The sequence below is a fragment of the Loxodonta africana genome, chromosome 1 (assembly GCF_030014295.1).
Source record: "Loxodonta africana isolate mLoxAfr1 chromosome 1, mLoxAfr1.hap2, whole genome shotgun sequence".
NCBI classification, from domain to species: domain Eukaryota; kingdom Metazoa; phylum Chordata; class Mammalia; order Proboscidea; family Elephantidae; genus Loxodonta; species Loxodonta africana.
In genome coordinates this window covers 71,129,545-71,154,787 of record NC_087342.1, presented here as the reverse complement: position 1 = coordinate 71,154,787, position 25,243 = coordinate 71,129,545, and the positions used below count along the sequence as shown (strand labels likewise).

Sequence of the window (25,243 nt, the reverse complement as noted above, 5' to 3'; positions counted from 1 at the left end):
CGTGATTTTGTTTTGTTGCATGATTTATCTGTGATTGTTTCAGTGATTCCAGATAAGGAAGGCTCAACAACAAAAACAAATACACTGTTCCAAGTGCTAGGTAGTAAGTGAAGGTGTCTGGATATAAAGTCAGCATGGTATAAGTATATAACCTGTGCTGGTTAGAGCAATAGAGCCTTGTCTCACTGACTCAATAGTTATGATATCCTTCTTATGTTTCAAATCTTAAACTAATTTTGTTTTTCACCTTGCCTGGAAGCAAATAACACCTCAGTCCATAAGCACTCTTAATTTTCTTCCATGTCTTCTCCTAAAGATTATATTTGTTACAATTGTTCTTTTTCTTTTCTGTGTCTGCTATCCTCAATAATACACTATTTTAAAGTTTTAGCTGGGAGTCTGTGGTACTGTAGTTGCTAAAATAAAGGGCATTAGAACCAGAAAGAAGGTTAGAAAAAAACCGTGTCTAAGAGGGGGGAGGGAAGCAAGAAGAATTTGCAGTATGACAATTGGGCACATCACTGAATGTGTTTGTGTAGGTGACAAAAGATGTACCATTTTGCTCAGCTGAAAGAAAGCAAAATAGTGAAGATGGCATTCTACTTTGAGCTTGATGACCAGACTGAGCCCATTTGTCATAGAAATGCAGAGGCAAAACAGGAGTTTGACTTGAACTTGGAGGAAAAAGGATTTTCCAAAACCATGATGAGGACTTACGGTTCTGAGTAAACATAATATGATATGTGGGTACATCGTTAGAGTATGTGTGAAAAACCACCCAAGCTCCAGAGAATGAGTGTTGCCAGTCAGCCAAATCTTTAGTTTCAGGATTCATACTCACATTGTTTGAAGGCTTCCCTTGAATCAGTTGAAACATGGGTAGATACTGGAGGTTTGGGGCAGAGTGTACACATGAGAGGTGCTTCCTCTGCCAGGGCCTGTTCTGGCCTTCCGGATTAAAGACAGCAGGCTTTCTGTGCTCACAGTAGGATGTGCACTAAAGTCCCATGATTTTACTCAGGGCCAGAGCCAACATCTTGCTGAGTTGTCCTGTGGCTGATAATTAACTACAGTAGTTCACAGTTTTTTGAAAACAACTCAGGATGACTGTTCAATCAAAGTGTAAATGTGCACTCTATCCTCTCTAATGATTCTCATGACCAAAATAAAGCAATTCAAAAGTCAACCTCACTCAAAAAGAACACATATAAACTCAAAAAATAAAAAAAGGTGGGTATTGCAATACAAGTCATGAAAATATTTCCATTTATATTTAATTGTTTAAAAATTAATCATAGAGATGAAACAAAGTTGGATTTTTTTTTTTCCCACACTGAAACAACTTAGGTCTATTTCTACAAAATCGTCAAGTCAATTAGAAAGAACAAACAACCCATACACATTTGAAAATGAAGTTAAAAATTAAGCTGCAAAACCAAGTCATACTTTCTGAGTTGGACAATTTACAGCCGGAAATATTTCATGTGATATTTGAATTTTGAAGTTTGTTGATTATTCATCCAGAGTCCAGAGTCCTCTAAAGATGACTCAGGGAAAAATCTTTTACAAAGGAAGGTGAAATGTCAATTTCACCTACGTTAGACTATCCATGCTTAAGTTACTAAAGTGCAGATGTGACAAATCTGTTTTTCTTTTATAAAGAATATAATAAAACCTACCTGAAAGAACTGTGAGGATGACATATACTTACATGAAATAATTGTGAGAATGACATATAATAAATGCTCAGTACGTAATAGCTCTGAATCACCGAGACTCTGGCATCTCCTTCTGAATTTTTGATCTCAGTGATAGGATCTGTCAGGCTTCCATTGCTCACCTGTATAGGGTCCTGGCAGGTGGTTTACCCTTTTACTATACAGTTCGAAAGGTCCCTGGATGGTGCAAAAAGTTTGTGCTTGACTACTAACCAAAAAGTTGGCAGTTCAAACCTAGCCAGGGGCACCATGGAAAAAAGACCCGGTGACCTGCTTCTGTAAAGATTTCAGCCAAGAAAACCCTCTGGAACAGTTCTGCTCTCTAACTCATTGGGTTACCATGAGTTGGAATAGATTTGATGGCAATGGGAATTCACTTCAAATAGGTACATAGCTTGTCTTAGTCATCTAGTGCTGCTATAATGGAAATACCACAAGTGGATGGCTTTAACAAAGAGTTTATTTTCTCACAACCTAGTAGCCTAGAAGTCCAAATTCAGAGTGTCAGCTCCAGGGGAAGGCTTTCACCCTCTGTTGAATTTGGAGGAAGATCCTTCTTGTCAATTTTCCCCTGGACTAGGAGCTTCTCCAAGCAGGTACCCCAGGTCCAAAGAATGCTCTCTGCTCCAGGTGCTGCTTTCTTGGTGATATGAGGTCCCCATGTCTCTCTGGTCACTTCTCTTTTATATCTCAAAAGAGATTTGCTCAAGACACTACTTAATCTTGTAGATCTCATCAATATAATTGCCACTAATCCATCTCATTACTTCATAGTGATAGGATTTACAACACACAGGGAAATTACATCAGAAGACAAAATGGTAGACAATCATACACTACTGGGAATCATGACTTAGCCAAGTTGACAGATACTTTTGGGGGGCACAATTCAATCCATGACACAGCTCAAATAGGTATACAGCCCAAATAGTTATATTGGTGGTTTACTCTCTCAGTATACAGCTAAAGCCAGGATAGCTCATGGGAATGCAGAATCCAGATTAACTTTCCTAGGCTAAAGTCTGATTCTAATGCTTATATAGGGAAAGGAGTCTGGGGCACAAGCCCTGACCACACAAGGAGCTGGAAATTAACTTTCTATGCAAAGCTGGGACTCTGAAGGTGTTGCCTCAGCTATGAGACAAGGACCAGGGGAACTACACACAAGCTCAGGAAGCAATGAGGATGTTTTCCAATTGTCTGGGAGTGTAGATGAAAATAAGTATCAACAAGAGAAATTGGGAGTCTGGTCTCAATTTGTTCCAAATTCATGTTGCCTATTTTCCAACTTGGAATCCTGGTGGTGCAGTGGTTAATCATTTGCCTGCTAACCAAAAGGTCGGCAGTTCGAATCCATCAGCCGCTCCTTGGAAACCCTATGGGGCAATTCTACTCTGTCCTATAGGGTTGCTATGAATGGGAATCGACTCCACGGCAATGACTTTCGTTTTGATATTAATTTTCCAACATGAGTTACAGAATGGTCCATATGCTGTGTTAGCATGTATGCAAGTTTAAGAGATAATACAAAGCATTATTATTTTTTTAGTTTGTGAACACACGTTGTTGTTGTTAGGTGCCCTCACTCTGGCCCCTGACTCATGGCAACCCCATGTATTTTAGAGTAGAACTGCTTCATAGGGTTTTCTTGGCTGTAATCTTTATGGCAGTAGATCTCCAGGCCCATTTTCTGCAGAGATGCTGGATGGGTTTGAACTGCCAACCCTGGGTGGGTTCAATTAGCAGCTGATGGAAAACCACTTGTTTCACCCAGGAGGCTCCTTGAACGCACATATACATGGTAAAAAAAAAAAAGATTGTTTCTTCTGGTGAGGAAAAGAGAAGGGAACCAGGGAAAGCAATGCAGTTCAAATTTATCTGTAATATATTCATACATTTCAAAGAAGAAGAAAAAAATAAGATACTAAAATCTTGTATTTAATTCTAATATTATCTTTTCCCTCTTTGAACCTTTAAAAAATAGAACCAAAGACATTAAAGCCACCAAAAAACAAATTGACCTCATGCAGATGTCTTAAATAGACAAGGCATCTTAGGCTCATGTGAGCAGAAAGGGTGACAAACTTACACCAGCAGAGAAGCAGGAAGAGCTGCAAAGGGAGGTTTGACTGCAAGCTTGGAAGAGATGGCTTTCTGAAAATGTCTCTGAAGGTGACTTGGCAAGAAGCTCTTCTCCAAAGTCTACTTTTACATATCTCGTTAATGATTAGCCATCCAAAGAACTGAATGCCAAAGCTTTCTGCTGGCAAGGAGGTAAAGAAAGAGAGCAGGAAAGAAACGCAGGGCTCTACCTTGAAGTCCTTCCTCAGATACTAAGTCGGTAAGTCACTTATCTTCTCTGGGCATCTGCTTCCCCTCCTAAAAGATGAAAACTTTGATATCACAGACCTCTAAGGGTCCTTACCGCGTAACAACTGATACCTTTTATATACTCCCCATATCCCAGGTTTTCTTTTATTGATTAAAAAGAAAGTGAGAGAAAATACAAAAGTTGCTAACTCCTTAACAAGGCAGACAGAAAAGAGGTAAAAGCAAGAAACAGAAAGTTTTGTCCCTAATTACCCACAAACTTTCAGACTAGCTAGTGTAGACAGTGCCAACTGTAAAAGACATTTCCAAGAAACAGGTACTGTTATAAGATGTTTAAAAGCTGAATTTTGGGGGGGGGTCAAACTGGTTCATGAACAAATATCAGTTTTCGTGTACTAACTGGGTGACCTGGATGAAGACAGTCAGTAATATCTCCATCTGGAGTTAATGTTAAATACCTGGCACAATAGTTAATAAATAGTAGCTAAAATTATTTCAGGAGACCTGGTGGTGCAGAGATTAAGTGCTGGGCTGCTAAACAAAAGGTCGAAAGTTTCAAACCCACCCAGCGGCTCTGTGGGAGAAAGATATGGCAGCCTGCTTCCGTAAAGATTATGGCCTTAGAAACCTTGTGGGGCTGTTCTACCCCTACAGGGTCTCTCTGAGTCGGAATTGACTCAATGGCAATGAGTTTTTTTGTTTGTTTTTATAATTACTTCTGTGGGAGCAGTGGTGGTTCAGTGGTAGAATTCTCACCTTCCATGCAGGAGACCTGGGTTTCCTGGCCAATGTGCCTCATGTACAACCACCACCTGTCTGTCAGTGGAGGCTGTGTTTGTTTGATGCTGAACAGATTTCAGTGGAGCTTCCAGACTAAGATGGACTAGGAAGAAAGTCCCAGTGATCTATGTACTTTCAAAAATCAGCCAATGAAAACCCTATGGATCACAACGGTCCACAACTGATCATGGGGATGGTATGGCACAGGACTGGGCAGAGTTTTGTTCTGTTGTTCACGGGGTCAACATGAGTCAAGGGCTGACTCATTATGTTATACAAACAGCTGGTGGGACACACAAGAAGAGCTCTAAGCTAGTTGTAAAGAAACGTTTCAGATAAGAAAGGATCGGCAAGCACATCTCCATCTCTTACCTGAAGACTTACTGACCCCCACGAAGGTTGTACTGGGCTTGTCTCCTGTGCAGATCTGCTACAGTAAAGTGTGCTGAAGGACTCCAGCCTTTTGTAATTGAGGTCATTGCTTCAGTACCCTGGCCAGGTCAATCAGGATCCAGGGCTTTGACACAGGACAGGGGTGGCTGTGACCTAAGACAGCTTCTGAAGGAATGCAAAATGAAGAGCCAATGAGATGGTACAAAATTTAATCAAGTGAAAATGGCAGGGATAGGAGAGGAAATGTAGAGATAAGTCAGTAGAACCATCACCAAGGTCAGCACAAGATGGCAGGTGGGCTGAGGGCAGCAGTGAGAGGTAATTGGAGAGAGTCCTCAAGATTTGGGAATGTAGGTGCTGCAACTCTGATGGCACCTGTGATCTCACAGATAGGTAGGAAGGGTGGTGTTAGTAGGACACACCCTGCATTTAAACCTAACCATCTCTGCAGGAAGCTGACACCCAGAAAATTCTTCATCAGACCAGAAACTTCTCAGGGTGCCAGGTACAGCACATACAACACCATCCAGCCTCTGACCCAGATGGCCAGCACAGTTTTCTAGACCAATGATGAAAAATAAAGAGAGCTGTTGAAATAGGAGACAGTCACCTGGAAGAAGTCCAGATTGGCGAAAAGGCCACCAGTCTGGTTGGAAGTGCACATGGAAGAGGAGATGGTGAGACTGCATTTCCTATGCTGTGTTACCTGAGCCTGGGTACAAAAGCCCTGTTCTAAAATGACCTGGTCACACTATGAAATTAGGATGCCAAATGGCAAGATTTTGTCAATATGTATTCAAATAGGAGCCCTGGTGACATAGTGGTTAAGAGCTCAGCTGCTAACTAAAAGGTTGGCATCCACCAACTGCTCCTTGGAAACCCTGTGGGGCAGTTCTACTTTGTCCTATAGGGTTGCTATGAGTTGGAACCGACTCGATAGCAACAGGTTTGGTATAAAAATATGTTCCATGTGTTTGGATGAGCCCTGCTGACCTCTCAAGCCCACATACTTGACTTCTCCTATGTTATCTTGCTGGGAAGGATGCTGACCTCACCACACCTGGTCTGCAGGGATACTGTGTATACCATAATTCTTCCCAGAGCAAACAATTTCAACCTTCCTGTATTCTAGTTGGGAAAAGTTTCAAAAAAAAATTTTTGTTTTTTAAGAAACTTACCAAAAGAGAAAAAGGAAAATAAAATTAAAAAATAAAGAACCAGAAGAGCAAGGGGGAAAAAAAAAAAAATCCTGGCCCTATTATAACTGCGGGGTACCCACATATAAACATGGCGGGACAGCTAGTAAGATAGTCTACCCCAGGTTTTCTTCAATCCTGCCACACTTCAACGTGAGACAAAGTCTAAAGACTGAGGGATTTCTGTTTTTGTTTTTTGCATGGTTCTGAGGCACAGGGAATCCTTACTCATTGCCAGACTCATTTATTGTTCATTTCTTCATCTATAAATGCACAAGTTTGGCCCTGCAATTTCTTCTTTCCTGGCTGGGCTGCCTTTGTTGTAATGGCACTTGGTTTATTGGTACTAAGAGAATATGAGTCATAAATTTTTTTCCTGCATTTATAGTTGTGCTAACTTCATATTCCTTAAATTAGTGTAAGTTTTTGCATGAGAACATATTGGTCAAACTTAGTGTAATAAGGAATCTCATGTTCTTGTCAGTTGTTGCCACAGGAAATGAGTATTTCGTTCAAGTCACATTAATTTAGATAAAATATATTCAAAATGACTTGGAGGTTTTTAAAATGTGGATGAGGCTATGTTTTAAAAGAGATGTTAGCAGGCTGGCTGAAAGAAGTGACACTTTACAAAAGTAATTATTTAATCAATTAATAAACCCATTGCTGTGGAGTCAATTCCTACTCATAGAGACCCTATAGGACAGAGTAGAACTGCCCCACAGAGTTTTCAAGGCTGTAATCTTTACGGAAGCGGACCGACAAATCTTTCTCCCATGGAGTGGATGGTGGGCTTGAACCGCCGACCTTTCAGTTAGCAGCCAAGCACTTAACTACTTCGTCACCAGGGCTCCAGTCAATAAATAAAACCCAGTGCCGTCAAGTCTATTCCGACTCATAGTGACCCTACAGAACAGAATAGAACGCCTCATAGAGTTTCCAAGGAGTGCCTGGCAGATTTGAACTGCCGACCCTTTGGTTAGCAGCCATAGCACTTAACCACTATACCATCAGGGTTTCCCAAGTCAATAAATACTGAGTTTAAAATATGACAATGCATTGATGTTTACCCCACCCAAATAAGAATGCTCCTAAAAGATTCTACAAGTTTTACCTCAAGCAATCATGTTCAGGTTGAAAGCTTTTATAAATCACACTTGTTGGTTGTTTAAGAACACCTACTACAAACCAGAAATTCTGCCAGGTGCTGGAGATATCTAAGTGAGCAAAACAGACATGAACTGTGGAAGTTAGGAGCTTGCATTAGCAATTTTGTGTCAATAATTGACCATAGCTGGTGGTATGTGAGACACAAAAATTTTAAGAGAAGGACATGTACAATTCTAGGACTTATAAATCTAGGTTGATGTAGATTAAATAAATTTTAATATTTGAAAAAAATTTAAAAGATTAACAATATAACAGTTTAATTAGAAGTATCTTTATAAACTTGTAACTCATGTTACTAAACGAGCCTTACATCAACGTTATTGGACCCAATGACATATATGATATATATATGTAGAGTCCAGATTTGGGTCTTTAACACTACTCTCTATTAAGGTGAATCATTGCTTCTTGGAGTGCAGCTGCTGGTTCATGTCTTGGGCCAGGAATAAACAAGATGGGTATGAATATTTTATGATTCTAGGAAGCAAGGAATAGTTTAAAAATGGCTAGGTAGTCAGATGCTTTCAGATAAGGTAGAGTAATAGGGACAATGTTATGGACTGAATTGTATCCCCCACAATATGTGCTGAAATCTTAATACCTGTAAATATAACCTTGTATGAAGGTTTTTTTTGTGTGTGTGTGCATGTGTGTGTGTAAATGAGGCCACACCAGTGTAGAGTGTGTCCTAAACCTAATCGCTTCTGAATTATAAAGAGAGCAGAATAGACACAGAAACACACAGTGGAAGATGTCGTATGAAGACAGATACACATGGCAAATGCAGTTATAAGCCTAGGATCTCCAAGGATTGCCAGCTACTAGAAGCTGAAATAGACAAAGAAGGACTCCCTCTACAGTCACAACTTGAATTTGGACTTCTAGCTTCCTGAACTGTGAGAAAATGAATTTATGTTTTCTAAGGCTTTTAAGGCTACCCTTTGTGGTATTTCTGCTATGGCAGCACTAGGTAACTCAGACAGACTGGATATACTTTATCACCTGAAACAACCAAAAATATCAGGCAAATATATGAAACAAGGTTTTTCAAAGACACTTGGTACCCGGCAAGGCGGTGCATACCGTTTGTGCTCAACTACTAACCTAAAGATTGGTGGTTCAAACCCATCCAGTGATACTGTGGAAGAAAGACGTCATAATTTGCTTCTGTTAAGATTATAGCCAAGAAGCAGTTCTACTCTGGAACATATGGGATCTCCATAAGTCAGAATTGACCCTATGGCAACAAGTAGTATCAGGTAACAAAGGACAGTGATCCTTCAAAGACAGGAAATAAATGAAGTGAGCCCTACAACGGCCCCAGCTTACATCTTGAGAGAATTTCCAGGCCATGGCACAGGGAGAATGAAGCCCAGTAGAGCCTGAAGACTCCTTGAGTTAAGGAGTTGGAGTTAGGAGCCAAAAGAGACAAAGGAGGCCAGAGTTCTCAGGACACTGTACCTAAGCAGTTAAAGATGTATACTATACACCCTAAAGAAATCACTAAAACAACAAATCAAAGAGTTGTAGCTACAACAAAGGAGATCAAATGAGCTATCAAAAGATATACAATTAATTCAAAAGAAGACCAAAAAAAAAAGGGGGGGGGGATGAAGAACAGATGAGACAATAGAAAGATGATATATTTAAATTTAATCATATCAGTGATCACATTAAATGTAAATGGTCTAAACACCCCAATTTAGAAGGCAAAAATTATCAGAGTGGATACAAAAGCAAGGCCAAACTCTATACTACCTAAAAGAAATGAATTTTAAATATAAAAGCACAAATAGGGAAAAGTAAAAAGATAGAAAAAGACATGCCATGCTAACACTAGTTCAAAGAAAGTTCATATAGCTATTTTAATATCAGACATAGTAGATTTCAAAGCAAACTCTGTTAACAAGCATAAAGAAGGCAATTTCATAATGATAGATTAATTTCTCAAGAGGATGAACAATATTGAGTGTTGATATAGCTAATAGCAGGGTTTCAAAGTGCATAAAGCAAAAACTGACAGAACTAAAAGGAGAAATATGTAAACCCAAAATCATAGTCCGAATTTTCAATACTTCTTTCAATAATTAAGAAAACAAGTGGAACAGTCAACAAGAATGTAGAAAATTTGAACAATGATAACAAATAGCTTGAGCTAATTAACATTTATAACATTTATCAAATGCTCCATCCAACAGATACACATTCTTTTCAAGTGCACATGAAAACTTTCCCAAGACAGATCAGATTCTGGGCCTTCGAACAAGTTTCAATGAATTTAAAAAAGATTCAATTCACAAAAGTTTTTTCCTAACCACGATGAAATTGAATTAGAAATTGATAACAGAAAGATTCATGGAAAATTTATAAATATTTAGAAACTAAATATCATACATCTAAATAACACATGGGTCAAAGAAGATATCAAAAAGGAAATTAGAAAAAAATTTATACTGAATGGTAATGAAAGCAGAACATGTCAGAATTTGTGGGGTTCCACTAAAGCAGTAGCTAGGAGGAAATTTATTATGTTAAATGCCTGGTAGAAAAGAAAAAAAAAATTTTTTTTTTTTTGAAATTTATGTTAAATGCCTGTTAGAAAAGAAAGAAGGTGTCAAATCGATGGCCTCAGAATCCATGTCTGAAAGTTAGAAAAAGATAAGAAACTAAATCCAAAATTACCAGAAGAAAGGAAAAATAATGATCAAAGGAAAAATCAGTGAAATAGAAAACAGAAAAAAAAAAAAAAAAGAGAGAGAAATTCAACCAAACCAAAAGCTGGTTGTTTGGTAACATTAAGAAAGTCACTAATTCTCCGGCCAGGCTGATCACAAAAAAGTTAGCTTACAGAAATCACCAATATTAAGAATGAGAGAAGTGACATCTCTAAAGATTATACAGATATTAAAAAGATAATAAAGGAGTATTATTAACAATTTTATGGCAATAAGTTCAACAACTTAGGTGAAATGGACAAATTATTTGAAAGACACTAACTACCAAAGCTCACTCAATAAGCGATAATCTGAATAGCCCTGTATTTGTTTAAAAAAAAAAATTGAATTTGTACATAAAGTCCTTTCCACTGAAGAAAACTTCAGGCCCAGACGACTTCACTGATTAATTCTTTAAAACATTTAAAGAAGAAAAAATGCCAGTTCCAGACACTCTGCCAAAAAAGTTGAAGATAGGAAATACTTCTCAATCTTTTCTAAGTGGCTGGCATTACCCTGATACTAAAAATAAGGAAAAACATTACAGGAAAATCACAGCTCAACATCTCTTATGAACATAAATGAAAAAATTCTAAACAAAATTTTAGCAAATCGATTGTAACAATATGTTAAAAGAATAAAACATCATGATCAAATGATATATATTTCAGTAACACAAGGTTGGTCTAACATTCAAGAATGATCCGATGTTATTTACTGTATTACAATATTAAAAAGCAGAATGATGTGATTATCCCAATAGACACAGAAAAAGCACTTGACAAAATCCAACATGCATTCCTGCTAAAAACTCTTGGAAAAATATCAATAGAAGGGAATTACCTCAACCTGTTAAGGGGCATCTACAAAAAACCTACTGTTAACATTACACTTAGTGGTAAAAGAATTTATGCTTTCTCTTTAACGTAAGGCAAGGATGTCCATTCCTACCCATGTCTATTAAATATTTTATTAGAGATTACAGACAGTGCAATAAGGGAAGAAAAAGAAATAATAATAGTTATTGTTAACAACAGATGGGAAAACTGAAGTACTGAAATTTGCTTTTTATGGCATTTGGCACAGTACGTAAATCAGAAGCCTGGATTTGAACTTGGGAATGCCTAGCCCCAAAGCCAGTGCTCTTAAACTGGCTCACAGTGAGTGCTCTAAACCCTAAGTAATAAACAGTTCCAAAACTTAGCTGCAGAACACCTGGTGTATTGAGCCAAAAGGGGTAATGAGCCTCCCTGCACCTCATCCACGTGAAATAGCCCAGCTTTTGTTTGTTTGGTGCCCACTGTGTTTCAAAGGTGTCTCTCTCTCTCAGCTGACCCCTGTGGATTTCATTCCTCCTTGGTAGGTGAAAAACAGTCACCAAGAGAGGAGAAGGGAGATGGCCACAACAAGAAAGCTGAGCCCCACAGAAGGGGAGAGTAAGCACTCCCAAGACATGCAATTGGATGAGAAGCTCATTCCCAGGAAAGGTAAACTTGACCTTGGCTGCGTGTATTTAGGACTTTAAGGTGGATTCTTTATGTATAATGTTTTATTGCAAAGAAATGAATTTATGTCTTGTAAGTTGTTTAATTTTTTTAAAAAATAAATTAACATTAACATATATTGGCAAATAGATAAAGGAAACTAATTTTTAATACTATTCCTAAAAAAAAAAAATTCTTCTATTTTTGATAATTACCTTCTAATCTTTGTCTATATGCATTTACATTTTTGATAATTGCTACCAAATTGTCTACATGTAGTATTGTGTATCCTGCTTGTTATTGCATATAATCTTGTAAACATAATCCTATTATTTAATTCACTAATGTAGGAAAAGCTAATTACAGAAACTTTGAAAATCAAGAAATAAAAAAATTCTGTAATTCACCAGCCTACTCAACTACTATAATTTGTTTTATTCATTTTCTTTCACTTTCCTATTCATATTTTACATAGTCTTGTACTGTGTATATTGTGTTATATATTTTTTTAATTTGGCCACACAAGCTTTCCCATATTGCTCTATAATACTCACAATCACTATTCTTAAAGGATACACATTATTATTATTCTAACATATCTAATAGATAAAGTATTTTACCTGAAAAATCTGTCTGTGATTGGATATTTATGTTGTGGGGTTTTGTTTTGTTACTCGCTTATTATAAATAAAACAAGATAAATGAACACCCTTTAACATAATACCTGCTCACATTTGAAATTATTTCCTTAAGGTTTATTCCCAAGAAGTTAAATTTCTGAGACAAAGGGTGTAAATATTTCATTTCCGTAGGCTGTTATAGAGGTTTTAGTTTTTAACCTAAACAAAAGCGGAGTCACGTGGAGGATTTTGAGCAGATGAGAGGTGATCTGATTTATGGTATGATGAGAGCTTTCATACAGGGTCGCTATGAGTTGGAATCGACTCGGCGGCAATGGTTTTGGGTTGGGGAGAGCCTTCAAGCTGCTATGTTGAGACTAGATTGGAAGCAGGAAGTTAAGGTGAAGGCTATTGCAAAACTCTTGACAAAATATTAATATGCTGGTACCTAGAACCGTGCAGAAGGAGCCGTAAACCAAGTGACAGCAGTAGTCCTGATAGGTGGTTGGATTCTACATACAATTTGAATGTGAAGACAACAGTATTTTCCATATAGACTGGGTGGAGGGTGTGAAAGAAAGAAATCAAGAATAATTCCAAAGCGTTTGGAAGGATAGGATTTCTATCAACTGAGTTGGGAAAGACTCTGGGTGGAGCAAGTTTGAGAACAGCTCAGGAGTTTAATTTTAGGCCTATTAATTTTGATTAGTTGATTGGTTAATCGGTTGATTTTTAGTGGAACAAAAAAATAATAATCTGTAGCTTCCTAAGTGCATTTTCCCCCTATCGTTTTGTTCTCAATTCAGCAGCCAAAAAGATCCTTTCCAAATGGAAGTCACATCATATCCCTCCTCTGTTCAAATCCCTCAGATGGCTCTCATCCCACTTGAAGTCGAAGCCTAAGACAAACTCCATACAGTAGCCCATGTGGCCTTAAATGTTCCAGGTTCCATTATCTCTCTTACCTTGTATCTGTTCTTTTACCTCTGGATCACTCTGCTCTGTCCTATTCACCACCTTTTGGTTCTTTGAACACAGCAGACACTCTCCATCCAGCCTCAGGGCATTCCCATAGGCTGTTCACCTTAGTAAGTGTGCCTTTTCCCCAAATAACTACATGACCAGCTCTGGCACCTCATTAAGATTCTGCCCATCCTACTGTCCTACTTTATTTTCTCCACAGTACTTATCACCATCTAATACATTATATGATTTGCTCTTTTGTTTTTCATACTGTGTGCTCCCCTCTAGAATGTGAGCTCCACTAAAGCAGGGCTAGTTATCTGCTTTGTTTCCTGTTATACTTCAAGACCCTGACATTGGGGGTGTCCAATACGCATTTGTTAAGTGATTTTTGAAGATATAAAAGCTGGACTGGAGGACATGTCTTAGAAGAGTGGTCAACTCAGCTCCCTAATGTTTCTCCTGAACTGGACGGGTTTATCTATCCAGGCAAGGAGCCCTGGTGGTGCAATGTTTAAGTGTTCCGCTGCTAACAGAAAGATTATCCATCTGAATCCATTAGCAGCACCTTAGGAGAGACGACCTGACAACCTGCTTCCCTAAAAATTTCAGTCTAGGAAACCCTATGGGACAGTTCTACGCTATCATATAGGGTCCTTATGAGTCAGAATCCACCCGATGGCAAACAACCACCACTATCTATCCAGGCGAAGGCTGAGCTGCACAAACCCAGACTTCCCTGTTGGGCAGAGCCTAGATCTGCTAAATTAGGTACGTGGTGGGAGAGTAGATAGTCTTCAATCAGACTGCAGAAGGAGCTGAGCTACATATACTAAATTTATTTATCCAAGTTTATTGATCTAATAAGTCCCTTCTCTTGCCATTGGGAAAAAAGTGAAGGGGGTGGAGAGAGTCCTGAAGAGCGACCCTGGCTGAAGTCCTGAAAAGAAATCTGAGACCAGGTAAATATGGTTTCCTGACTTACACATCTTACTTGTTCTTTGGACAGGGTGTCTTCTGCTCACTGGAGAACCAGTCTATGGGGTTTTTGTATGGTTTGATCTAATTTGCAGTGTACATGTATCTAATTTGCAGAGTATACATATATAACCAATTTACCTCACATTTCAGTTTCTGAACAATTCTTTTCTTTAATTTCAATCACAAAAGCTAATTTCCCCATGTGTTACATTCTTTAGACAATACAGCCAGGATCTGGGAAAAGGAGAATGAGATTTCTACTTTTAAAACCTTCTTTCCTATAAGTACAAATACAGATTATTTGAATGCTCTCTTTGTTTCTCTTTCCATTATTCTATACTTTTTCCCTGTTTTGAGGTGTCAATTTCACTGACAAGAAAAATATTTCTAAGAGTTTAATTCAAAACTTAAGTGAAATTTTGTTTTCAATGCTGAAGACATATGAGTGGAATAATCATCTACACCAATGAACAACTTCCCCAAAGTTTAAATTATATCTATAAATTATATTTAAAGCATATTATTGGAATATGTGATATTATATATAATATATAATGTGTTATATATTATAAAATTTTATATATATAACTTATGTATACCCACCGCCATTGAGTCGATTCCGACTCATAGCGATCCTATAGGACAGAGTAGAACTACCCCATAGAGTTTCCAAGGAGCACCTGCTGGATTCAAACTGCCAACCTCTTGGTTAGCAGCCGTAGCACTTAACCTCTACGACACCAGAGTTTCCATAATGTATATATACTCCATATATACACACATACATATACGTGCACACACACATATACACATGTGGAAAACACACACACATATGCAAGTCAGGGAGTGTGGTATAAAAGACCCTTGGAGTCAGTGATCTCCTCTGTTTTATCTTCTTTTCTAAAGTCAATAGAATTTCCATTTAAATCATCAGATGATGGTTTGCAGTACCTTTCCATATCATTACTTATAAAAAAACAAGTGCTGGATTAATAAGGAAAGCCCTAATGTAACTAATGTTGTAATATTTGCAGTTCAAAGTCTATGTTCTGTTCGCTATGGAGTGGCCTTCATCCTACAACTCTGCAACATCATACTGATGTCACAAAATACTATCATGAACATCACCATGGTAGCCATGGTCAACAACACAGACCTTCAGCCTCAGGTTAATGTCTCCACCGAGGGGCTGCCTGTGAATTCGTCCGGTGGCCCAAATAAAGCCGCAAATAGTCTTCCTGCAGGGGTAAGCAATGCAAGATTCAAGTTGTGCTCTTGTTGTTGCTGTTTGTTTGGACGTTTATTTTCCCGAAGTTTATATGTTAAAAAGTTTTGGTTGAGAAAATATTGATTTCAAAGCAAGTGATAGATCTAAAGGAGCTTCTTAAGGTATGTAAGAACCTTGCTGTAAGTGGCTTACTACAGCCTTCTCTGTTTCTTTAAGGTCCCTGTATATAATTGGAGCCCTGAAATCCAGGGTATCATCTTTGGTTCTGTCAACTATGGCATAATATTGACTCTGGCTCCCAGTGGATACCTGGCTGGAAGAGTAGGAACAAAGCGAGTGTTTGGTGTTGCTTTGTTTGGATCTTCACTTCTCATTCTTTGTACCCCTCTGGCAGCTGATCTTGGACTAACTGTTCTCATTGTAACTCGAATAGTCCATGGCATAAGCCAGGTACCTAGATATTTTATAAATCTGAGCTGAATATAAATTTCTTCATGGTATCACAGATTAAGAACTCTGTTTTTATTTTAGGGATCAGGATTGGGGGGTCAGTATGCACTTTGGGAAAAATGGTGTCCTCCACATGAACGAAGCAGACTCTGTGCCATAGCTTTATCAGGTAAAGGCATACAACCAAATTGGGTACACTGCAACCCAATATTCTCCCACTGGGTTCTTTGACATTTTTTCTATTATAAGTTTCTCTTCTCCTGCTTAATACTAAAAAAGTATTGATACATTAAGGAGACTTGTCCTTTGTCTATGACATGACTTTTGGTTATTTCCCCTGGGTTGTCATTTATGACATGACTTTGCTTATAAGGATTTTTTTGTGATTCAGGGAGGCTTTGTTAAAAATATATTTTTATGTATTGAAATTGATCATTCTTTCTTTTATGACTTCTGGGTTTTGAGCCGTAGATGGAAAGGTTGTAAGGACGTTTACCTATGTTTATTCTTTGACTTGTATGGCTTTGTTTTTTATATTTAAATTACTGATATATTGGAGTTTATGCCAGTATCCAGTAAAAAGTACAGATTCAACTTAGTCTTCTTTGGAATGGAGCTCAGTCGTCCTGAAAACTGCTTTCTAATAAAGATCTGCCTAGGCAGGCTCTTGGAATGAGGATTCTGGAGGAAGAAGCCTGAGCTGTACTGGGGAAGAGGGAGAAATGGAAAGAGTGTGGATAATACACAGGAGATTACCAGAAAGGGTGCTGGGTAAGAAAACAAGGGTAACTTGTTTCAGATAACTTGTGGGTACCAAGAAGGCAAGGAAATCTTCAATTCCAGAAAACAAGCTATACATACACCCTGCCAAACTGCATGCCCCTCTAAACCTCCTCACAACACTAGATGATTAATCCCTGTAATCAGAGTTTGTATCCACTGATGGGGAAATGGAGGCACCAGTTTGGACTAAGGAAATCCACACCTGACCAAGGGCATTCCGCAGATATAAATACAAATTGTTGTTATTGTTGTTGGCTGCTGTCAAGATGGCTCCTGATTCATGGAGACCCTATGTATTACAGAATAGAACTGCTCTATAGGGTTTTCTTGGCTGTAATCTTTATGGAAGCAGTTTGTCAGACCTATATTCCGCAAAGATACTGGGTGGTTTTGAACTACCAACCTTTCTGTTAGCAGCCAAGTGCTTAATCATTTGTGCCTCCCAGGCTCCTTATAAATAAGAACACTATTGTTGTTGTTAGGTAACATTGAGTTGATTTCTACTAATAGTAACCCTGTGTGACAGAGTAGAACTTCCCCATAGCGTTTTCTTGGTTGTAATCTCTATGGAAGTAGATCACCAGGTCTTCCTCCTATAGAGAGACTGGGTGGGTTTGAACCACCAAACTTTTGGTTAGCAGCTAAGCACTTAACCATTTGTGCCACCAGGGTTCCTGTAAATAAGGATAGGCCCTCTCAAACCCTCAAACCTTTGATGGGAACCAAGAGCATGAAACAGAGACCCCAAGCTCAAAAAACTACAAGAACTAACCCAAATAAAAAAGACATTAATAAAGGAATTAGGAGAAAACTTTAATAAAGTAGGAAACAGCATCAGCAAGCTGCTAGGGCATATGTGTAGATTGTGTTAATTAAAAAACAAACAAGCAAGCAAAAAAAAAAAAAAAAAAAGGCAGACTAACAAATACCAGTAGTTAACAAATTAAAATATGATTGCCAACATTTTTAATTGAAGTGAATGATTTGTATACCTCAATGTACAGAGATGACCATCAAGTTATTGAACTGAACAAATAAAACAAATAAATTGAGAGATTATTCCAGAATACAATGCAAGAAGGTCAGAGGATAGAAAGCATGAAAGAAAATTTAAAAGACATGGAATGAAGATAGTGCCTTATGGCAAATAGGCAACTCCCTTTTCTCTCAAGTCATATTACTTAGGGACTGAACCACCAGCATAGGTCAACTGTCCATGTCTAGAGAAATTTCAGGAGCCAACAGAACTTCAAGTTCTCCGGAGGCTTCCTTGTCTTCGGAACTGGGGCATTATCTCAGGGGCCACAGGCAGGTTGTCTTTCCTGGTCTCTAGAACCAGCTTCAGAGATCTCAGAGTCCATGGCAGTCTGAGGAGCCCCAACAGAAAGCTGCTAGAGGAACCGATCAGCCTGTGGAGGGGTCCGAATCTACCCACTTGCCTCATCAGTTCTTGCAGAATCTGCCCAGGTGCTGGGGTTCCTCAGCAGGCTACACTGGGAAAGGTTGGTGGAAGATTCCCCGGAAAGGCATGTGCCCTTAGTGGAAGGGCCCAGGTACTGCCACCTTCTAGGACGAAATACCCTGTATTTACCTCTAAGGGTACCGGCAAAGGCACAGATATTGTTGGCAGGAAACTTTATAGCCACTTATGGAACTCAATAACTTAAGGAAGGGAAGACTAAGCAGAACAAACAACTGGTGGCTAATATTGAAGCAAGCCTGAAAATAAGGGGGAAAAAAAGACCTTTAATCTAAAAATGGTGCAATATCATACAGCAGTGAAAATAAAGAAAGGACAGCTGTATGCAGCAACATGGATGAGTCTTAGAAATATAATGTTGAATGAATAAAGCACATCTGTCCCGCTGTAGGAGGGGCCTGGGTGGCACAGTGGTTAAAGGCTCCGTAACAGAAAGGTCAGTAATTAGAATCCATCAGCTGCTCTGTGGGAGAAAGATGTGACAGTCTGTTTCCATAAAGGTTACTGCCTTGGAAACCCTATGGGGCAGTTCTATCTCTTCCTATAGCGTTGTTATGAGTCGGAATCGACTCCACAGCAATGGGGTGAGGTGGTTGGGGGGATTCCTGTATAGCACCTGGCAAACTACACCAGAGATCATGGAACAGATGGGCTTTTAGGCCAAATTAATTGCAAATTGCTAGAATTTCAATCTGTTAAATCAATTTAAAACACACAGAGAGATGCATATAAGAAAAATGGGTAAGTTAACACCCATTCAGGATGGGGTTCAAGTAAGTGGAAGGATCACACTAACTAATTTAAGAGTGTGCAATATTCAAACAGCCTTCCTTGGTGTGATTATAAGGACTAGAGTTGAGGTCCAAACAAGAGTCCACAGATGGAAGGCACTCTGCATAGGGACAAGTATGACTGACCACAGCTTAGTTTGCTAAACAACCTGCTAACAGCCATGGGTTTCTTGATCAGAGGATGCATGGGCCATTTCCATAGTGGAAAATTGATTCATGGTCTGGGATTCAGTGATGATACGAGAGAATAAGACTTACTGAAATTCCTTAGCATATAAAAAGACAGTATTTAAAGTCCTGGAACAAGACAAGATCACCCAAAGAAAGAATGTAGATGAAGAGAAGAAAACCAATGACATAGGCCCTTCAATATTCAGGTCTCAGAAAAGGATAATGAAATGTCAGCAAAAGGGATTGAGAAGCTTCCCATGAGTCAGTGAGAAAACAAGATGGGTGTGGTGTGACAGATGCAATGAAAGAACATTCGTTCAGAGATGAAGGATCAACTCTACCACATGGTGCTGGGGGTTGAGCAAGTGGCCATGGGTTTGACAAGGTAGAAGTCATTAAAGACTTTGACAAGACCCATGTTAGTGTTGTAGTGGGGCTGGAAATGTGTTTGGAGTTGGCTGAGGAGGGAATGGTAGGCAAGGAAATGGAGGCAGTATGCACAGCTTTTTGAGAATTTTTCCCCTGAAGAGGAGCAGACAAATGGTGAACTACATGGAGGGAATTCTGAAGAGGTGTAATTTTTTGTTTTGCTTTGTATGTTTTCTTCAATATGGGTCATATGAAGGTGTGTTTGCATGTGAATGGGAAAGAACCAACATGAGGAAGTTAAGTGAGGATGCAGAAGTGAGAATGTGTACTAGTAGGAGCCCAGACCTGGTGTAGATGGACGAGATGGGGTCCAAAAACATGAGGAGGCCTGGCCTTGCATGGATGGAGGAACTTACACTTTATTATAACTGGAGCCAAGGCAGAGATTTGGGGGAAAAGCTACATATTTGATGGAGTTGGTGGCAGAAAAATGTACTGATTTCCATCTTTAGCTATTTGTGCCTGGGAGCCAGGCTGCCTCATTTCAAATGCTGCCTCATGTGTTATTAACCACGTGACCTTGAACAAGTTATTTAACTGCTACATCTCTCCATTTCTTCACCTGTAAGTTTGGATACTAGTAATTAAACGAGGTAATGCATGTAAGATGCTTAAATAAAGGGCATGGCCAGAAGAGAAGGAAAACATAAGTGACAATTTTTAAAATTGTGGGGTGGGGAAAGCCCTCCTAAGCAAATAAATACATAAATCTATAGGTCATTACATGAGAGATTCATAGACCAGACCCAATATATACTTACAACTGCTGAATTCAAAGCACGACATAAACAAAGTTAAATATGGAAGAACAGAATTGTGGCCAGCATGTCTCAGAGAATTATTACTCACAATATATAAAGATTCTGTAAGTCAATAAGGCAAAGTTAAACAAGCAAAAGAGAAAAAGATAGACAATTCATAGAAGAAATTAAATAACACTGAAACAGAAAAAATGCTCAACTTTGACCATAAGTCAGAAAAAAAGAAAAGTAAAATGAGATACTGTTTTAAATTCATATTGGAAACACTATTTTTTCTAATGTTGTCAAGATGATGAGGAAAAAAACCAGTATTTGTTGGAAATTTAATTGGACAGAATACTTTGGCAGGATCTATCAAAATTTAAAATGCACATAGCCTTCGATCTAGCAAGTCCACTTTTGACACTCTGTTGCACAGAAATAAATTACTTATTTTAAACAATTGTAAATCATTTAGAAATGACTAATTATATCTATTCTCAGAAATAAGTAGGTAGAATCTACATAGCGGTGTGGAAACATAAGACCAATTGTTAAATGAAAAATCAGAAAAATAGATACATTATCATCCTACTTATTTAAAAATAATAACTCACATACAGATGTATAGAATTTGACAAGCTGATGTTAATATTCATCTGGCAAATAACACAATAGCCTAAAAATGTTTGAAAAAGTTGTAAAAAGAGAAATGTGCCCTACCATATATGAGAATACTGTGTAAAGCTATAGAAATTAAAACAGAGGGCTCTTAGCACATTTATAAACAAATATCCTAGCTTTCTATTTACATATCACATAAATTCACTTATAGAAATGTATGCGGAAATAAAAAGTATGCATTTACTGGTGGCTAACTTCAAACTGAAAAGAAAAATGGATGGGGGGGCATGTAAGAGGAACTTTGACTCTTCATGGTAATTTATATGCATATATGACTTGTGTAATTAAAAATTAAAAACATAAGACTATTTTTAAATTAAAACAGTATAAACTGAAGCATGACTGTCATCTGCAACCTTATTAGGGAACTGCCAGAAAAATAGGTTCCCAGGAAATCATATGAATTGAATCGTGAATCCCAGTTCATGTATTCTAATATGCTTATCTCTTTATGATTTGATGACACTGCTCTATATCATGTTATTCATCATTCTGTATGTGTCTGCTGGATGGGTGCCCAAAGTCCCATAGCTTGCTCTCTGTCTCTTTGCAGGAATGGCACTGGGACCCTTCGTTGCTATCCTCCTGGGTGGCTTCATCAGTCAAGTCATTGGGTGGCCTTTTGTCTTTTATATCTTTGGTAAGCTGTTATCTCCTATTTTCTAGGTTTCAGTATTCAGAAAAATTCTTCTGAGTATCTGTATGTACTTTTCTGGAGGAAATTAGTCAAGAAAGAAGAATCCTAGAATGATCCTGGAAAAACAAAATATGTGCATATATTATTAGGGAATAATTGACCTACACCATCTAAGAATTCTGAAGTTCTCCTGCCTATAATAATGTGTTATTGATTTTATTTTTAACATAAAGTTCACACATACTCTCCTGTCTTTGCAAGCAGTGGGAGACTGACTTGCAGAGCAGTGGTTTGTGAGAGATGGAAGAAAGAAGTCCAGTGATATAGGTGCTGCTATGGGATTTGTCTTAGGTTAGGTCAAGTAACAAGAGTGTCCTAGGTAAGGTGTAATTTTCCTGAAGGCACTGGATACCTGGAAGACAGAAGACATTAGAGAAACAAAGAGAAGGGGAGTTGAAGACACATTTTTACCAAATAACGCAGAGAAATGTGGAGAAAAGAATAAAACTATATGGAAAGAAACAAAACATATAATAAAATGGTGGACATAAATTCAACCATAACAAGAATTACATTAAATGTAAATGGTTTTGACACACCAATTAAAAGACAGCAAATTCAGATTGGATAAAAATACAACAAAACTATATCCTGTTTTAAATTTAAAGACATGAATAGGTACAAAATAAAACCTTGAACAAAGATGGACCACAAAACACTACTCAAGGGAAATCTGGGGTGGATACATTAATATCAGACAAAGATGACTTTAGAACAAGGAACATTACCAGGAATAAAAATAGACAGCATATAAAGACGAAAGTGTTAATTCACCAAGAAGATATAACAATCCAAAATGTATACGTATCTAACATCAGAGTTTCAAAATACAAGAAGTAAAAACCGATAGAATTGCAAAGAGAAATAGACAAACCCACAATTCAGAAGGAGACATAAAAATCCTTCTCTATTGTATTAATCAATAGAATACAAAGACAGAAAATCAAAAGGAATATAGAAAATCTCAAAAACACTAAAAACAAATTTTATCTAATTGATATTTATGGTACGCGCCTCTCAAAAGCAGAATAGAAACTCTTTTTAAGTGTGCTTCAAACATATACAATGCTGTTGTTGTTTTGTGCCATTAAATGGGTTCCAACTCATAGCAACCTTACTTATAACAGAACAAAACACTTGCTGGTCCTCCCCTGGTGATGCAGTGGTTAAGTGCTCAGCTGCTAACTTTAAGGTCAGCAGTTTGAATTCACCAGCCATTCTGCAGGAGAAAGATGTGGCAGTCTGCTTCCATGAAGATTTACAGCTTTGGAAACCCCTATGGGGCAGTTCTACTCTGCATGAGTCAGAACTGATTCAATGGCAATGCGTTTTTAAATATTTACAAAGATAGACAATATTCTGGTCCATAAACTTTAAAAAATTTAAAAGAGAGACTTCTGGCCAACATGGTGCATAGAAGAAGCACCACACCATCCCTCCACAGCAAAGACCCAAAAAACTAAGTAAAACAGAGACAAACATCAATCCTGGAACCTGAAGTGTCAAATGAAGAGATAAAGAACTCAGCCAAGCACCGAATAGAATAAGAAACTGTCAGAGAACAGAGAGTGAGGAGAGATATGTGTGGAGGTCCTTTATCAGCTAATGCAACTTGGATTCACCATCTTGGACTCCTGTTGGAGACGGGTGGACAGGGAGCACAGGAAAGCAGCTTCACAGAGCTCCCAGCAGGAGACAGAGCACCCGGTAACCAGGAATACATACTTTCCCACCCCCTATTCTCTCCCCACTGCTCCAAGCTTTCAGGCTGGCAGTGGCAGTTCAGCTGGCTGGTAAGTGTAACATCTGTGTCACTTGGATTTGTCCCATCCACATCGGAGATCAGCAGACAGGGCGTATGGGAAAGCAGCTTCACAAAGTTCCCAGCAGGAGTCAGTACTTGGTAACCAGCGATATCCGCTTTCCTAACCTCCACCCTTCTTCCCCCTTCCTCGGCCTCCTCTGCTTCCTGCTGGCTGCAGTCTCTTGGCTGGAGGCAACTGCTTTGGCCCTGGGCTGCTTGGATTCACCCTCCCCACATTGGCCGGCCCCCTAAGTGCCACTTGTCTGTTGCTGTTATTGCATTATTCCATTTCTTTTGGTTTCTTTTGTGCCTTCCACCACCTCCCCTTCCTTTCTCTCAAACACTTGGCTCCATGTGCTATCTTTGTTTCCTCTTGAAAGGCTGTGAAGTGCCACTGGATTGGGGAACCACGGCCCTGGCTTGTGACATAACACTGGTAGGCTCCTGGGGCTTTTTTTTCTTTTGCTTTGCTTTGTTTTGTTTGTTTTCTTTTTCTTTTCATGGCTTCGGAGCCCCTTCTAGCTGGGCTGCACTGCATAGCTTTGGAGACACTCCCCAAGTTAGCGCAGCCATGTAGGTGGAATCCCTGAAGGCATTTCTCTTTTCTTTCTTTCTTCTCTTTTTTCTACTCTGTCTTTCTTCATTTCTCAGTTCTCATCTCTCCGTACTCACCTTCTTTTCCTGTCTCCGAAATACCTGGCACTGTGTGACATCTATACCCCCTCTAGCCAGGCTATAGTGCACAGCCTGGGAGCTACTTTCCCGGTCTTTGCAGCTGCATGGGTGGAATCCCTGAGGGCCTTTCTTTTTTCCAAATTTTTATCTAGCTTTTTTTTTTCCTTTTCGTTTTTCCCATTTCTCAGTTTCTCATCTCTCCACTTCAACAGCAAGCTCCCTTAGCACTCCTTTCTGTTTGTTTGTTTGTTTGTTTTGGGCCCCTGTTTCTCTCTAAACTCTCTCCTCTTTCCCATACCCATATTAGCTCCACACATCATAACCTCCCCTCTCCTTCCTGCCTACCTGCACCATGCACTGAATATCACACCACTGGCCGGCACAGGCATGGCCTACTGGAATCTGCCCAGCAGCAATTCCCAGCCCATTCTCTCGACCCTAGTATGTGCCACAAACAATCCATCCCAGCCCCTCCCCTTCAGATGGATCTGTCCTGCTGCACCATAGCCGAGCAACAAGTCCTGCCCATTGGACAGGGAGGTGAAAAGTATAATGACCACAGATGAGTAAACAACAAAGAACTTACAGCCTGCCTGCCCAGACATAGCCAAATAAAACAGAAAAGCAGGACAAAACTAACAGATCTACAATCAATAAACCAAGAAAATACTGAATGTCCCTAAGACAACAGACAATATCAAAACATATTAAAAACAAGACAGGTTGGTTCCAGTAGGTGTCCAAAATAAAACAACAGATGGCTTTCCAGTAGAAGAAAAGGCACTAGAACTACCTGACAGAGAATTCAGATCTCTAATATTAAGAGCTATCCAAAAGATGAAGCAAAAAACAGACAAAAATGAGGAAAAAAATAGATAAACTAATGGGAAATACAGGCAAAAAATTGAAAGAATTCAGTAAAAGTAATACAAGAAAAAAATAACATAATAAATTCACAACT

General features: G+C 38.7%; 1 protein-coding gene across 2 annotated transcripts in view; it reads left to right on the top strand.

Moving 5' to 3' along the window:
- SLC17A3 (solute carrier family 17 member 3) overlaps window positions 1-25,243 on the top strand; it is a 45,147-nt gene that overhangs the window by 368 nt on the left and 19,536 nt on the right. Inside the window, exons 1-6 of one of the 2 annotated variants that reach the window (XM_064281671.1) lie at window positions 3,620-4,059; window positions 11,666-11,789; window positions 15,385-15,596; window positions 15,795-16,028; window positions 16,110-16,197; window positions 21,660-21,746. In XM_064281671.1, coding sequence (XP_064137741.1) covers window positions 11,699-11,789; window positions 15,385-15,596; window positions 15,795-16,028; window positions 16,110-16,197; window positions 21,660-21,746 — 712 coding nt within the window. In that variant the 5' untranslated portion in view covers window positions 3,620-4,059; window positions 11,666-11,698. Of the gene's footprint in view, window positions 1-3,619; window positions 4,060-11,665; window positions 11,790-15,384; window positions 15,597-15,794; window positions 16,029-16,109; window positions 16,198-21,659; window positions 21,747-25,243 lie in introns of those variants that run through there. The other variant, XM_064281673.1, reaches the window with a different exon arrangement.